We start from the raw sequence: 16,734 nt of genomic DNA on the forward strand, positions 1-16,734 counted from the left end.
GGCTCCCAAATTTCTATGGTCATGAAGGAGGCAGAAAGCTGCTTTGCCTCAGAAGGGCATAACTTCCAGTGTTTTCTCAAATGTGGCCAAGGAGAATAAATGGGAACGGATGAGCTACTTAATGGGAACTAGGGAATTAATCCCAGAAAGCAGTCCCACTCTCAGGAAAAGTTGGGGGCCTTTGCAACATCTGCTCAGCAAGGTATTAGAATTACTCTGGGCCAGTAAGTGCTGTGTGTCTTTGTCCTTCTAATTTTCTTTTTTTTTTTTTTTTAATTTGAGAGAAAAAGAGTGCCTGCTTGCAGGGGGTGGAGGGAGGGTCAGAGGGAGACTGAGCGAATCTCAAGCATGCTCCACACCAGCATGGAGCCCAACATGAAGCTCAATACCACAACTCTGGGATCATGACCTGAGCCAAAATCAAGAGTTAGATGCCATCCAACTGAGCTATCCAGGTGCCCCTCTCATTCTTTCTAAATGGGAGTGTTTACTGCCATTATCCTGTCTCTGTTCCACTTCATATGTGAATGTGTGTGAGGGGGTGGGGGCAGAGATAACTTGTGAGGAGGGGGAGAGGGAGGAAGGGGGTGAGGATTTTTGGTTTATAGGTCTCTGGATCAAGAGAAGCCACCTCTGGACCTGATATAGAGACTATTAGAGGTCCTGCTCTTGATTCTGATGCCATGATTAGATGGGTCATTTGCGTGGTCTCCCCTGGGAAGGATGCATATTTATTTTGCATGTGGAAGAAACACAAAGGTCATATTTGTGACAAAGAAGGCAGACTAAGAAGATTCCACAATTGTTCAAAAACATTCATTAACCCTCTTTATGGGGTCCCACCATATGAAGAGATTATATATACCTACTCTGCTGACATCAGCTTTGGGTATGTGGGGCTTGCTTTTGGCAACGGAACTTGAGTAGGAGCAACATGTACCACTTCCAAGAAGAAGCTTTAAGAGCCATCAAGACATCTGCCACCTTTCTCCTCTTCTTTGTCTTAAAATTCCAGATTGAGGCTGTTCCTCCAGACTGGATTCTGGAAGGAAGATGATATAGAACAGAGCCACAGCTGTCCCATGGAAGATGTTGTACAACATCCTCCGGCGCTTCCCAAGTGAAATTGGAAATTGGCCCCTGTACACAGAGGGCAGGGGAAATCAAACAAAAAGACAGGGCCACTGCAGATTGGTAAGTGGGAGGTTTAATAAGGAAGGGGACTTAGGGGCACCTGGCTGGCTCAGTCAGTGGAGCATGACTCCACTTGATCTTGGGGTTGTGGGGTTGATCTTGATCTTGGGGTTGTGGGTTTGAGCCCCATGTTGGGTGTGGAGATTACTTAAAATCTTCAAATAATAATATTATTATTAAAATAAGCAAGGGAAGTTACATGCAAGTTGGTCTTGGGCAGCACCAAATGAGTAGATCTCTGCACCTCCCACCAAATATGTTTTTTTGTACCTCCCACCGAATCTTAACCTTTTTTAAATGTTTTTATTTATTTTTGAGAAAGAGTGAAGAAGGGAAGGGGGAGAGAGAGAGGTAGGCAGAGGATCTGAGGCAGGCTCTGTGCTGACAGCACTCATGGACCGTGAGATCATGACCTGAGGTGAAGTTGGATGCTTCACTGATTGAGCCACCTAGGTGTCCCCAAATCTTAAAAATTTATATAGAGGCATTGGGGCACCTGGCTGGCTCAGTTGGTAGAGCATATGACCCTTGATCTCAGGGTCATGGGTTCAAGCCCCACATTGGGTGTAGAGCCTACTTAAAAAAAATGTTTATATAGAGGCCTTAAGTGGATTCAGTCATGTGTACCATCCACATGGTCTCAACAACACAGTGCTTTCTCAAGGCTGTGTCCTTGGGGCAGCCTCTAGGGGCAGGGAAGGCAAGCTGAATGTACACTCCAAGGAAGGGGAGCCTTTGATTGTGAAGGCGCAACTCATCAGTCAACTGACAGTCACATCCTCTTGATGACCTCCCCCAACAGAGGACATGGAATATGAGTGAGAAAACACATTTGTTGTGCGCCACTGAAATTTTGGGATAGTTGTTACTGCAGCATAATTTGATCCTAGATGACTGATAGAAGCTCCCTCAATTTTGCAGAGACTCTCTATTCAGTTCTCCTTTCCTATCTCCAAGACAACTGGCATACCAAAATGAGCTGTGGTGGTGCTACAAGGTCTGAGGCTTTGCCCCACAAATGGCACTATTACAAAGGACTTGTTCAAAAGGAAAAAAGAGAAAGTAAAACCCAAACTTCCCTTAAGTGTATGGATGTCTGCCCTCCCAAGAAGCCCCAACATAATGGATAGTAAATGGAAATTCTGTGTTTGTGAATGGGTACAGCTGCATGAAACAGAGACGCAAACTAACCATGGCATGACGTCATCAGTACCCATGAACAACAACAACAAAATAGTAAATTATTTTATTTATCTTGTTGTTCCTTCTCTGGGATATTGCCCTCACCCACATGATCTAAGATGGTCCACCACCACTTTCACAGTTTAGTCCTTGTGAAGGAGGAAAGTGGAGGGGGCAGCTTGCCCTCACCCTTAATTGCAGAGGTCGTACCAATAATTTCTGCTCTAATCCTATTGGCCAGAATGTAGTCACATGGCCAAGAAATATAATCTTCATCCTGGGCAAGCTTTTTGTCCAGATTAAAGTTCTAGGGGAACTGGGAAACTATTGCCAGGAAACAAGCTAACTTTAGAAGGATGAATATTGGGGGGGGGGGGCGTCAGCAGTTACAGCCACACACTATGAGAGTTAACCCATCCCAACTATATTAATTTCCTATTACTCCTGTTACAAATTACCACAAACATAGTGGCTTAAAGCAACACACATTTATTGTTTTATGGTTCCAGAGATCAGAAATCCAAAATCAGTTTCACTGGGCTAAAGTCAAGGAGTTGGCAGGGCTGGCTCCTTCTGGAGGAACCTTTTACTTGCCTTTTTCAGCTTCTGTTGGATGCCTGTATTCCTTGACTTGTGGCCTCATACTCCATTTCAAAGAATATTATTCCCTTCTTACCTTCCATTGTTACATCACCTTTTCCTCTGATTCTGACCACCCTGTCTCCCTCTTATAAGGATACTTACGATTATTTTGAGCCCACCCAGATGCCCCAAGATAATCTTCCATTTTACAATTTTTAATTACATCTGCAAAGTCCCTTTGGCATATAAAGTGACATTCTCAGGTTCCAGGGATTAGGATGTGGACATGGTTAGGGGGACACTGTTTAGCCTACCATACCACCTTGTTCCACATTTAAATCGTTCATTCATTTAGTCATAAAATATTTATTGAGCAAGAGTTATGTACCTGATACTGTGGAAGGTGGTGGAGAAATAGAGGTGAAAATACAGACAAGATCTCTGCCTTTCATGGGGTTTATACTTTAGTGGAGAGGACAAGAAAAGAAATAGCTAAGGTATTCCAAAACCATGACATATATTATTAAAAATTAAGCAGCATGCTATGACAAAAAAATGACAAGGGGTTGGAGATGGCTGTGCTAATAAGTAGTCAAGAATGGCTTCTTAGGGAAGGTGACTAATCCAAAGGGCAACCTGAGAGCTTAGGGCAGAACAGAGTCATGAAGGATTCTTTCTTGGCCTAGAAACCTAAGGGAATTCACTTAACTGGATTTTGGAATTCCAGTGACTCCCCATTTTGAGCCAGAATGTTTATTATCCTATGCACGTCCCACCATTGCACGTTGGGAGTACATGACTTGTTTCTTTCTTTCTCTCTCTCTCTCTCTTTTTTCTTTTTATTGAGAGAGAGAGAGAGCGCACATAAGCAGGGGAGGGGCAGAGGAAGAGGGATAGAGTGAGAATCTCAAGCAGTCTTCATGCCTGGCAGAGTCCGACATGGGGCTAGATCCCATGACCTTAAGATCATGACATAAGGTGAAATCAAGACTCTGACACCCAACTAACTGAGCCCCCCAGGTGCCCTTTGTTTCTTTAGTTTCATAGGTCCACAGATGGCAGGAATTGTGCTCCAGGAAGGATTATACCCATAGCTTCATCTGCACCGGCTTTTAGATAATGGGATTTAGGACTTTGGGTTTGATAAGATTTGTATGAGATTTTTTTTTTTATTCTGAATTGATGCTATAATGGGATGACACTTTTTGGACAGTGGTGAGACTTTTAAGAACCTTGGGAGGAAATGAATGTATTTTGCATGTGGACCAGACATAAATCTTTGAGGGCTAGAGGGTGAACCGAATAATGGCCTCCAAAGATTCCACGCCCTAATCTCTATGAATATGTTACCTTACATGGCAAAAAGGGCTTTGCAGGTGTAATTAAGTTTAGTAATTGGTTGAGTTTTTTTTAAGTTTATTTATTTATTTTGAGAGAATGAGAGAGAGGGTGTGTGTGTGTGTGCGTGCACACACATGCACCAGTGGGGAAGGGGCAGAGAGGAGAGACAGAATCCCAAGCAGGCTCTGCACCATCAGCACAGAACCCAATGCGGGGCTTGAGCCCACGAACCTTGAGATCATGACCTGAGCCAAAATCAAGAGTCAGATGCTTAACCAACTGCACCATCCAGGTATCCCATGTTTACTAATTGGTTGACTTTAAGATAGGGAGAGTATACTGAGTTATTCAGGTAGACCCAATGTAATAACATTAACTCTTAAAAGCAGAGAAGCTTTTCCAGCTAGCAATAGAAGAGGAAAAGTCAGAAAATTTGAAAAAGGAGGACTCGATGTGCCATTGCCAGTTCTGAAGGGCCCCCAGCCAAGGAATATAGATAGCCTTGAGACGCTGAGAACCACCTCTGACTGACAGCCAGCAAAGAAACAGAGACCTCAGTCCTACAGCCAAATGGAACTGAATTCTGTTAATAACCTGGATGAGTCTGGAAGTGGACTCTATGGCAGAGCCTCCAGATAAGAGCCCAGACTGGCCAAAACCTTGACTTCAGCTTTGTGAGACCCTTAGTAGAGGACCCAGATGGGTCCACCTGGACTTCTGGCTCACAGAACTATGAAATAAGAAATAAGTGTTATTTTAAGATGCTAAGTTGATGGTTATTTAATATGCAGGAACAGAAACCTAATACCTGTATGGCTGGAGCTGAGACTTGAATAAAGAGAAAGTACCACAGATGGGCAAATCTGGGGAGTGTGTTCCATCACCAGGGAAGAGCAAGTGCAAAAGCCCAAAGACTGGGAAAAGGAAGAAACAAATCAATAGAAGGTCCTCTTGGTTGAAGCCTGCTGACTAGGAGTAGGTACATGAGGTCAGAGCAGGGATAGGGACTGAAAGGAAGGTAGGCTCCAGCTGGAGGGATTTATGTTGAGAGTGGACTGTGTGTAGATAATTGAGAACTGGTCTGCAAATCTCCTTTGTTGAATCCAGAATGATTGCCCCAGCTACAAAGCTTGCTGCCTTCCCCTATCTCCTCACCCTGTTCCTGGAGCATACTCCTGTGAGGAGCCCCTAATTTCTCCAGCCATTTGGCTGGGAAGGGAATGATGACTGTAGTCTGTAGTACAGAGTGAGGAGTGATACCAGCTGCTGCATATGGCATATGGCATCAGCAGCAGGGCATATGATTTTGCACTCCCAAGATGGACCCATTACCTGGGACAGTCCTGGTAGAGAGCCAGGGAGGTAAAGGAAGTTAGGGCAGAAGAAAACTGAAGGCCAGAAGTCAGACTGGGCATTATCCAGATAATAAAACTGGACAAAGACATCACAAGAAAACTACAGATCAATATTTCTTATAAGAATCTGCAACAAAATACTAACAAACTGAATCTAGCAATGTATAAAAATTATCATACAGCATGACCAAGTGGGATTTATTGCACGAATGCAAGGTTGGTTTAACATCCAGAAATCAATTAATGTAATTCTGAATATTAATAAAGAACAAAAACCATATAATCATCTCAATAGAAAATACATTTGACAAAATCCAACACCCTTTAATTACAATAATAAAAAAGCTTAAGAAACTAGGAATAAAAGGAAACTTCCTTAACTTGCTAAGTATCAAAGGGCATCTATAAAAAATTCACAGTTAACATCATACTTAAATGGTGAAAGACTGCATGTTTTCCCCCCTGAGATCAGGATGACTGCTCCCTTTAACACTGTACTGAAAGTTCTAGCTGGGGCAATTAGGCAAGAAAAAGAAATAAAAGGCATCCAGATTGGAAAAGAAGAAGTAAACTATCTCTATTTTCCAGGTGAGATGATCTTGTATACGGAAAAATCGTAAAGAATACACACATAAAAACTATTAGAGTTAATAAACTAGTTTAGCCAGGTTGCAGAATATAAGAATAATGTACAAAAATCTATTATATTTCTCATCACTAGCAAAGAAACAATCCAAAAATGAAATAAAAACAATTCCATTTATAATAGAAACAAAGGAAGTAAAAATACTTACATATAAATTTAACAAAAGATGAGTAAGATTTATATACTGAAAACTACAATATACTGTGGAAAGAAATTTAAAATCCAAATGGATTTTTAAAATCCTAAATTCATGGGGCAGAAGATTTAATATTGTTAAGATGGCAATACTCTTCAAATCGATCTACAGAATTCAGTGCAGTCCCTATCAAAATCCCAGCTTTTTTTTGCAAAAATTGGCAAGCTGATCCTAAAATTCATATAGAAATGCAAGGAATCCAGAAAAATTAATCTTGAAATATAAGTTGGAGGAATCACAGGTCTTGATAAAACTTATTACAAAGCTATAGTAAGCAAAATAGTGTGATACTAGCATAAAGAAAGTAAAGATAGTAGATAGATAGATAGATAGATAGATATGTATATCTTCATGGAATACAATTGAGATTCCAGAAATAAACCTGTGTACAGTTAATTTTCTTTTTTTTTTTTAATTTTTTTCAACGTTTATTTATTTTTGGGACAGAGAGAGACAGAGCATGAACGGGGGAGGGGCAGAGAGAGAGGGAGACACAGAATCGGAAACAGGCTCCAGGCTCTGAGCCATCAGCCCAGAGCCTGACGCGGGGCTCGAACTCACGGACCGCGAGATCGTGACCTGGCTGAAGTCGGACGCTTAACCGACTGCGCCACCCAGGCGCCCCTATACAGTTAATTTTCAACAAGGATATCAAGCCACTTCAATGGAAAAATAAGTCTTTATTATTTTATTTTATTATTATTTTTAATGTTTATTTTTGAGAGAGAGTGAAAGAGCGCAAGCGGGGGAGAGGCAGAGAAAGAGGGAGACACAGAATCCAAAGCAGGCTCCGGGCTCTGAGCTGTCAGCATGAAACCCGACATGGGGCTTGAACTTACAAACCACAAGATCATGACCTGAGCTGAAGTCAGATGCTTAACCAACTGAGCCACCCAGGCGCCCTAGTTCTGGGACAATTGAATATCCATGTGCAAACGAATGAAATCGAACCCCTATCTCAAACATACACAAAAATTAACCCAATATGGATCAAAGACCCAAATGTGAGAGCTTTGAGCTATAAAACTTTTATAGTTTACCAAAAATGAACTTTTATAAAGTTTAAGCTTGTAAGTTTATAACTAGGTTGTAAACTTTATAAACATGTGTAACACTCTTAGATAAAAACATAGGCATAAATCTTCATGACCTTGAATTAGGGAATGGTTTCTTACATATGGCTCTGCAAAGCACAAGCAACAAAAGAAAAAAATAGATAAATGAGATATCATCAAAATTAAAAACTTTCGTGCTTCAAAGGGCACCAAGAAAATAAAAGGACAACCCACACAATGAGAGAAATTTTGCAAATCATAGGAAACTTCTATCTAGAATACATAAAAAGCTTTTATTACCGCTCAACAGCAAAAAGTCAAACAGCCCAATTAAAAAATGGGCAAAGAACTTGAACAGACATTTATCCAAAGATGACATACAAATGGCCAATAAATACACACAAAAAATGCCCAACATCATTTGCCATCAGGGAAATGCAAATCATAACCACAAATTCACACCCACAAGGATGGCTATAATAAAAGGCAGATAATAACAGCTGTTGGTAAAGGTGTGGAGAAATTGGAACATTCATATCCTGTTGGTGGGAATGTAAAATGGTGCAGCCATTTGGAAAACATTCTGACAGTTCCTCAAGTGGTAGATACACAAACAAGAGAATTAAAAGACATGTCCACATAAAAACTTGTTCATAGAATGTTCATATGAATGTTCCTAGCTGCATTATTCACAATAGACAAAGGAAACCCAAATGTCCATCAATTGTGAATGGATTAAAAAAAGTATCTCCATACAATGGAATATTATTCGACAATAAAAAGGAATGCAGTACTGACAAATGCTACAGCATGGATGAACCTTGAGAACAGTGTGCTAAGTGAAAGAGGCCAGTTACATATTGTATGATTCCATTTACATGAAACATCCACAGGAGGCAACTCGGACAGAAAGTAGATTGGTGATTGACTAGGGCTAAGGGAAAGGAGTTGGGAATTGGGGTTGGGGGCAATAGGGAGTGACAGCTAATGGGTATGGAGTTTCTTTTAAGGGGATGAAACTATTCTAAAATTAGATTCAGATGGTTGCATAACCCTGTGAATATACTAAAAACCACTGAATTGGATACTTCAAATGGGTTAGTTGTATGGCATGTAAATTATTTCTTAATAAAGCTGTTAAAATAATTTTTTAAAAAAAGTCAGACCATCTGAGTCCTCAGGGAGCAGGAACTGGGATGTGGGATGCCTGGGGTGTCAGAGAGGGGGACCAAGGTATGGGTGTGCTATCTGGTCCCAGAAAGGGAGCAGAAGTTGTGGATTTCTTCTAAACCTCCACAGGACCCACTTCATCCTTCATTGTAGATAGATACCCGTGGGTGTCTGTTGATTAGGGTCTATGGTATCTTTGTACCAATTTTTAAAAGGTGCCTCGTCATCTCCAAGATAAATCATCTTGCTCAAGTTCACAAGTCAGTAGTAACAAAAATCTCCATTTCCAATACCCTAGTCCAGTTTGTTTCTTCCTTGGATTCTGTCAGACTTTGATGCCAGCCTGTACAGGCAGAAGGCCTGGAGTCAGTGCTTGTCTTACTTTGCGAATGGCAACAGGCAGTGAGTGTCCTTGGCCAAACTGGTGTCTCTTCCCGCAGCTATGACATCCTGGTCCCTGCTGCTACCATGTGGCCCCCTTGTGCTGCTATGGAGAACAGGGATAAGAACCTCTTCTAAAGCTACTGTCTGAGGACCTGGGCATGACAACTCTTGAGTGAAGTCCCTGACATCAAGGGGATACTTGCTATTTCTGTTCCTGGAGCTACCTGGTGTTAACAGTCCTGACTTTACCAGCTACTGCAAAGTCCCCTATGACTGGCATGTGGGCCTGGAGAGGGGGTGCACATGGGTCACTTCCTGAGGCTGCCAACTTGGTCTAGTGTTGATAAGAGCAAGTCTAGAGATGATAAGAGCATGGTAAGGAGGAACTAGTTCACTCTGACCTTTGGTTTCATTTTGGCTTATAAATTGGGAAGGCCCTAGTGGCTGGACTTTATAATCCAAAGTCTGTTCTTGAGTGTCCTTCTAAAAATATTCAAGGGGCGCCAGGGTGGCTCAGTCAGTTAAGTGTCTGACTTTGGCTCAGGTCAGGATCTAAAGGCTCGTGGATTTGAGCCTCGCATCAGATTCTGTGCTGACAGCTCACAGCCTGGAGCCTTCTTTGGATTCTGTGTCTCCCTCTCTCTCTGCCCCTCCCTTGCTTGTGCTCTCTCTGTCTCAAAAATAAATAAATAAACTTAATGGGAACATGCTAACCACACTGCTTTGTACCTTATTTTTTTCACTTGACATATTTTCAAGATATCTTTCAACAAAATAAGTTAATAAGCCTCATTTTTTAAAAACAGCTGCATAATATATTTTATAGTGGCTAGCTTTATGTAATTAGTCCTTTGCTAATGGACATTTAGGGTATTCCCGGTTATCACAAATTTTGCTGCACCGAGCATTCTTGTCTTCAACTTTGCCACGGAAGTGGAAAAAGAACTCTGTGGTGTAAATTTTTTGACATGTGCTTGCCAAGTCAAAGGGTATATGCATTTGAATTTTTAATAAACATGCCCAAATCATCTCCCCCAAAATTATATCAATTTATACTAAATGTGAGGTTTCTTTTTTTTTTTTTTTTGGTCTTTAAAAAGTTGTGTAGTCCTCCAGATTATGGATAGGACTGTAATTTAACAGCCATCCTTTCCCCACTGATTTGAATAATCATATTTACCATAAACTAAATTCTCAGAAATAGGGCTGTTTCTAAACCCTCCCACCCCCAACTCCATTGGCTGATTTATTCTTGTGCCAATAATAACCTATTTTAACTTCAGTGCTTTGGTGTTTATCTAGTATGTCAAATACATCACCTCCATTAAATGTATTACAGGAGTTTTGGGGTTTCAAGTTGTGTTAATAAATCTTTTTGGGTGACAGTGAATCTAAGGATTAGACTAGGGAGAATGTCTTTCCATGCAGGTACATGGTATGTCTCCATTTAGTTAGGTCTTAAAACCTTCAGGACAGTGATACCATTTTCTTCATATAGGTTTTGCATATTTCTTGTGAGGTTTATTCTTTCGTAGTTTATGGGTTTTGTTTGTCCCTCTTTGTCCCCCAAGTAGTTTTTCTAATTTATTACTGTAGTATACAGGAAATATACTAATTTAGGACCTCTGTGTTATCTGTAAAAGGACAGAACTAGTCAGTAAAAGGTTTCCAGGATGAAATAACTATGGGCAGAGCTAAACAGATGTTCATTGTAGGATTTATCAATGACTTTAGTACACTCTTGATCACCAACAATCCCCAAGAAGGGCACAGGAAATTCCTGGTACTTCCTTGACCAGGGAACCCTTTTTCAAAAGACATTCTGAAAACATATGTTGGGAAACAATGCATCCAAAGACCCTTCTAGTTTCTTATCTGTCAATCCAGGGGTCTCCACTGAACCTTATCTGATGTCCAAACTCCCACTCCCTTTCCACCAAACCAAAACACAGAAGACAACTCAGTGTCAAAGTGAATGCTTTAATGAGTGTTACTCAGAGAGAGACACACATCTCTCAATAGCTGCCACCTCCATCGTCCCCAGCTCTTTGTTGGCAAGGAGAGCTAGCTGCCCGGGGGTGGGGCAGGGATCTGGAGTCTAAAGAGTGAGCCGGGGCAAAGAGAGGTTCAGGACGCACCCCGTGAGGCCTGGGCTCCTGGGAGTGAGGTGGCGGGGCATGGGCTTCACGCTGGTCCCTCTTCAGGCATTCCTAGCAAAGCCACAAGGGGCTCGAGGGGCGTGGGGGTCCCGATGGGAACGGGGTGGGTACGCTCATGCTTGCGCAGGTCGCTCGCACTCAAGAAGGCCTTGGGGCAGTGGGGGCAGGTGTAGGGGCGCACAGAGCTGTGGGTGCGGCTGTGTTTGCGCAGCCCAGCCCGGTCAGAGAAGCTCTTGCCACACTGGGTGCAGGGAAAGGGCCGGAGCTCTGGGTGTGAGCGCTCATGCCGTCGCAGCAGCGTCAGCGTGGAGAACGTCTCCTTACACTCCCGGCACACAAACTGCGGTGGCTTCTCGTCAACTTCCTCACCTCCCACCTCGCCCACCCCTGCCAAGGGACCAGGAGCCTCCCCAACCCCAGCATCTTGGCACTCCACATGTTCCACCGTCATGCCTACCACTTGCCACTGGGTGGCCATCACACCACCTGATTCAGGGGCAGCCCTAGCAGCCCTGCTGGAGGATCCCCTAGCCCTGCACCTGCTGCCGGGGCCGTGGAGCCCTCGCCTGCCACACTGACAGGCAGTGCCAGCCCTACTACCAGCTCCTGTTGAGGGGGAGCCCCTGCGGCCTCACTACTCCGATGGGTCCGCTCATGCTTCCTCAGGCTGGACGATACCACGAAGGATTTTCCACAGGCGTTACAGTGGAAGGGGCGCTCACCTGAGTGCACCCGGCTGTGCTTAGTAAGGCTGGCTCGCTCCGCGAAGGCTCGCCCACACTCCTCACAGCGAAAAGGCCGTTGGCCTGAGTGGACCAACGCATGGCGCTTGAGGTCCCAAGACGCCACGAACGTCTTGTCACACTGCAGGCACTTGAACGGCCGGTCGCCTGTGTGCACCCGCCTGTGCATGGCCAGGTCTGCGGGCTGCCGAAAGTCTTTGCCGCACTTCTCGCAGCGATAAGGCTTTACCCCCTCGTGGGCCCGCTGGTGGCGCCGGAAGCTTGAGGGGTCAGAGAACATGCGGCCACAACGCGGGCACAGGAAGGGCTTCTCGCCCGAGTGAGTGCGCTCATGGCTCTGGTAGGAGCTGAGCTGCGTGAAGCCCTTGCCACAGGCTGGGCAGCGATAGGGCTTCTGTGCCGCATGGATCCGCTGGTGGCACGTGAGAGAGGACGAGCGGGAGAAGCTCTTCCCACACTCCGAGCAGAGGAAGGGGCGCTCACCGGTGTGGGACCTGTGGAGTGTGGAGGATGGGTCATGAAGGTGGCAGGTCCCTCACCTGACCACTGCTGCCTGTCTGCTGTGAGTTAGGGGCTCCTAACATCCCGGGGGTAGGGGTACACAGGGCTGCACCCCAGAGTAGGGAATCTTCAGGCTAGGTGTCTAGATCCCAGATAAGACCCCACCAAGAGCCAGACCCCACTCCCACCTACTAACCTCCAGCAGAGACCCTCCGGGTGGCCCAACTTCCAGCGGGTCCCCTTTCCAGTCGGACCCAGGCCAATCAGATCCCAACGGAATCCTCCAGGGCTCCCTCCCAACACAGTCTGCCCCGCCCCTGCCCAACCAGGGGCACCAGCTTCTCCCCACGGCCCAGCCCCACTCACCTTCCCATTGGCTCTTTTCCCTCTTTGAGCCTCAACCCCACGCCCGGTTGGTCACAGGGCCACCGCTGTTGCGCCATATCCCTCCCTCCTCCGCCCCTGGTCGGTTCTTCCCAACCCCGGCTCCCTCACCACAGCACCGCACCCTCACCGCTCATGGTTGCGTAGGTCCTTGAGCTCAGCGTAGGCCTTGCCGCAGCGCTCGCAGCCGTAGGGCCGCAGGCCCGCGTGGGTGCGCCGGTGCTTGCGGAACACGGAAGGGTCGGCGAAGCTCTTGCCGCAATCGGAGCAAGCATAGGGCCGCTCGCCCGTGTGACCACGCTGGTGAATCTTGAGCTTGGAGAGCGCGCCATAGGCCTTGGGGCAGTGAGCACAGCGGAAGGGCAGCTCGCCAGCATGTGAGGCCAGGTGCACACGCAGGCACACTGGCTGCATAAAGCGGCGGCCACACTCGGGGCAAGGGAAGGGCTTTTCACCAGTGTGGCTGCGACCGTGACTGCGCAGCTCAGGTGCCGTTTTATAGGCCTTGGGGCACAGCGGGCATGCATAAGGCCGAGGCTTTGCCGATGCACTTGACACCTTGTCCCCGCTGGCGTCCTCTGCTTTGGGTTCTGTCTCCGGCTTCAGCTTCGTTTCCGCCACCTCCTCTGTGTAGTCTACAGGACCATGGGTGGCAGCATGACGCGCTGCCCTGGGCGCATTTGGAAATGTCTTAGTACAGGACAGGCACTTGTAGCGACGGCCGGATCGCTTGTAGCCGAGGGTGGAGGATGACCGGGCCTCCGTAGACTCCACCTCCATGGCCTCAGAGGGCGGAGCTTCTCTAGGAAAGAAGCAAAGTTAGACACAAGCCACATCCTTCTGCCATTCTCTAAGGCCTCTATCCTTAACAAGGCCTCAGAGAGGAGTTCTGTCTTACCAGCATTTCCCATGGGGGATGGCCACATCCTTCTTTCCAAACACCCCTGGGTCTAACACTCTGCACTCAAGTTTCCTGTCTGGTCTGTTCATTGAGGAAGGAAGTTGGACCAGGTAACCTCTGAGGGTCTAAGAGAGGAGTCTGGAGTTACCAAAATGTGCACCTGCACTTCTCTCCCCAGCCTCTGGGCTTTTCCAAACCCTGCACATTCCCAGAAGGCCCAAGTTCCGTCCATCTCACCATCTTCCTTTTCCAGCTCAGCATCTAAGGCCTGTGCCAGGACACAGAGTCCTATGCATGCCTGCAGATACAGAGGCTACGTAGATGTGGGTCAGACCTGAAGGTTGCCAAGTGCCCAGAGAAGACAGAGGTAGGTTCAGAAGAAGGCAGAACTAGTGGGCTAACTGGTGATTGGCACCGTCTGTCTGGAAGAAGTAGGTCCCCAGTGTATGTATTTTGTCTTTCCCTTCTGGTTAGTTAGCTTTCAGAGGCAGCAACTGTTCACACAGAATTCTGGCCTTGCACAGCTGTAAGGTACTCCACCCTAGACAGGAATCCTGGTCCACCCTCTGCTCTGGAATTGCTGTTGAGCTCCTGCTCCCATAGCTCTGGTAATGGGGAGCTCAGTTACTCTCAAGGTGGCTTGAGCCATTGCTAGCAATTACATGTGTCTCAGTATAATCAATATATCTGATTTAGCCTGGCCTCCTGGGACACCTGCTCTGGATAAGCCCCCTTCTTTCTCATTCATAGCCCAGACACCCTCCATCCAGCTGCTCCTGGGGATCAAGGCTGGGAGGAAATAGGATTAATGGCTGCATTAGTCTTAACACCAGCTCATCCTCCCTAGGGGATGAAAAGAAGAGGATTATGGGCAGATCCACTTAGGAAGGGCTCAACAGCAGCTGCTGGGGGTGGCCAGGGGGAGGGAGGATGCTGCTATAGACAGGGCAGGGGAGCCAGGTGTGTGCAGAATCCAGTCTGGGAGGTAAGAAGCCTGAGTTCTACTGCTCCTTTCTAGGCCTGTTTCCTCATCTGTATACCTCAGGGTTTGGTGGCTTTGAAGTTCTGACCCAGGGAGGAAGTTCTGACCCAGCCAGGGCTGCATCTTTATAGTCAGCACCCTTCTGCCTAGTGGCCCTGCCTCAGTCCCCACCCCTACACATCATCTGCTATGTGCACAGACAGCTTCTTCATAAAGTATCATGTGACACTTTGTCCCTGCTCAATAATTTTCCATGACTTCCATCATACCACGCAAACTCTCAGGTCCTTCCTGGCTGTTACAAATCCCACCAATCCTTCCTTTGAGCCCCACTCCCCCCAGGAAGCTCTTCCTGCATTTCCCCTCTGGTTTTTGGCCCCAATCCCACACAACTCTGTTCCACCCTCAGCTTGGTTCTTTTCACTTTTCCCACTAAGTGCTGGCGCTGGAAGGTGAGTTAAAGGGCTTGAGGACCAACCTTCCCCGTGGTTTGAATTTCCCCCTACAGTTCCCAGGGGATCCTTCCCTGTCTCTGGATGAGGCAGTCACTACCTCCTTTCCAGACCATCTCTGGACAGACTGCCTGATAAAGTTTCTCTTTAATAAAAAAGATAGCTCACATTTACTGAGCACTTGCTAAATAAAAGGCAGTTTCCTAAGCTCTTTACATACATTAACTCAAACTTCGCATCAACATCGCAATAAAAGTTCTATTATATAGATTCCTTTTTTACAGATATGGGAACGGAGGCCCAGAGAAACAATGTAGCATTGTGGTTAAGTGTCCCGTCTCTGAAACCAGACTGCCTGGCTTTGAATCTTGTCTCACTCACTTCCTAGCAGTGACCTTGTGACATTTACTTTATGCCACAGGACCTCAATTTTCTCATCTGAAAAATGGAGGTAATAGTACTTACCTCACAGGGTTGGATGAAGACTGAATGGAAGTGATATGATATGAATAAATGCCCTCAATTACTGAGAGTCTTCTGAGAGCCAGACACTTTGCTGAGCACGCTACCTTATTTAGTTCTCTTACAGCTTCCTGAGACAGAGATCTTATCCTCGTTTTACAAACAAATGAACTGAGGTTCCAAGGGATTTAGTGACTAGCCCATGGTCACAAAGCTAGACTCAACAGCTGGGACTTGAATCAGATGTTTAACTTGCCTTGAGTTGCTGGGCCCTTGATCAGTCATCTGGGCCCTCCCAGACTTGTCTGCTGCTGGGCCAACCTTACAGTGACCAGAACCCTGAATTCAGGCCACATCTTCATCTTCTCTCATCCCTGTAGAACTGCCTTGAGACCAGAACCAGCACGCTTTATGTCTGTTTCCCTCTCAGAGGGCTTGACCCCTGCGTTCTGAGCTCTGGGCCTCAGTGTTCCCACCTGTGAACCAGAAATCAGAGAGCTGGAGGTATACATCTCTCCTCCTGAAGCACTTCCCTGGGGAAAAGGTAGGGACGCACTGTCCTGGGGAAAAGGTAGGGAAGTAGGCTGGTCCCAACAGGTGCCCAGCTCCATAAAGAGCAGAGGGCCATGTGGGCTAGGCCCCCATCTAAATCCCACCATTAACTCCTCACTTCATTGTTCACTGAGGACTCTTCCACTCATCACTCCCTAGAGTTATGTTTCTCCAAGTCAGGTCTGTGAACCCCGTCCCCTGCATGAGAATAATCATCCAGGGAGCATGAGGATGGACTCAGAAAGCTGTACTTTATTTATTTATTTTTTTAACGGCTGTTTATTTTTGAGACAGAGAGAGACAGAGCATGAACAGGGGAGGGTCAGAGAGAGGGAGTCACAGATCTGAAACAGGCTCCAGGCTCTGAGCTGTCAGCACAGAGCCCGACGCGGGGCTTGAACTCACTGACCGCGAGATCATGACCTGAGCCGAAGTCGCCGCTTAACCGACGCCAACCAGGCGCCCCAGAAAGCTGTACTTTAAACATCCTCTC

General features: G+C 46.1%; 1 protein-coding gene across 1 annotated transcript; it reads right to left on the reverse strand.

The window, feature by feature from the left end:
* Positions 1-10,176: 10,176 nt before the first annotated feature.
* Positions 10,177-16,525, reverse strand: ZNF668 (zinc finger protein 668). Its single transcript, XM_030299926.1, is given in 4 exon segments — positions 10,177-11,762; positions 11,765-12,501; positions 13,023-13,694; positions 13,791-16,525. Coding segments are annotated over 3 exon segments (1,860 nt in total). The 5' UTR covers positions 13,673-13,694; positions 13,791-16,525; the 3' UTR covers positions 10,177-11,289.
* Between the last annotated feature and the right edge of the window lie 209 nt (positions 16,526-16,734).

This window comes from Lynx canadensis, chromosome E3 (assembly GCF_007474595.2).
Source record: "Lynx canadensis isolate LIC74 chromosome E3, mLynCan4.pri.v2, whole genome shotgun sequence".
Classification (NCBI taxonomy): Eukaryota; Metazoa; Chordata; class Mammalia; order Carnivora; family Felidae; genus Lynx; species Lynx canadensis.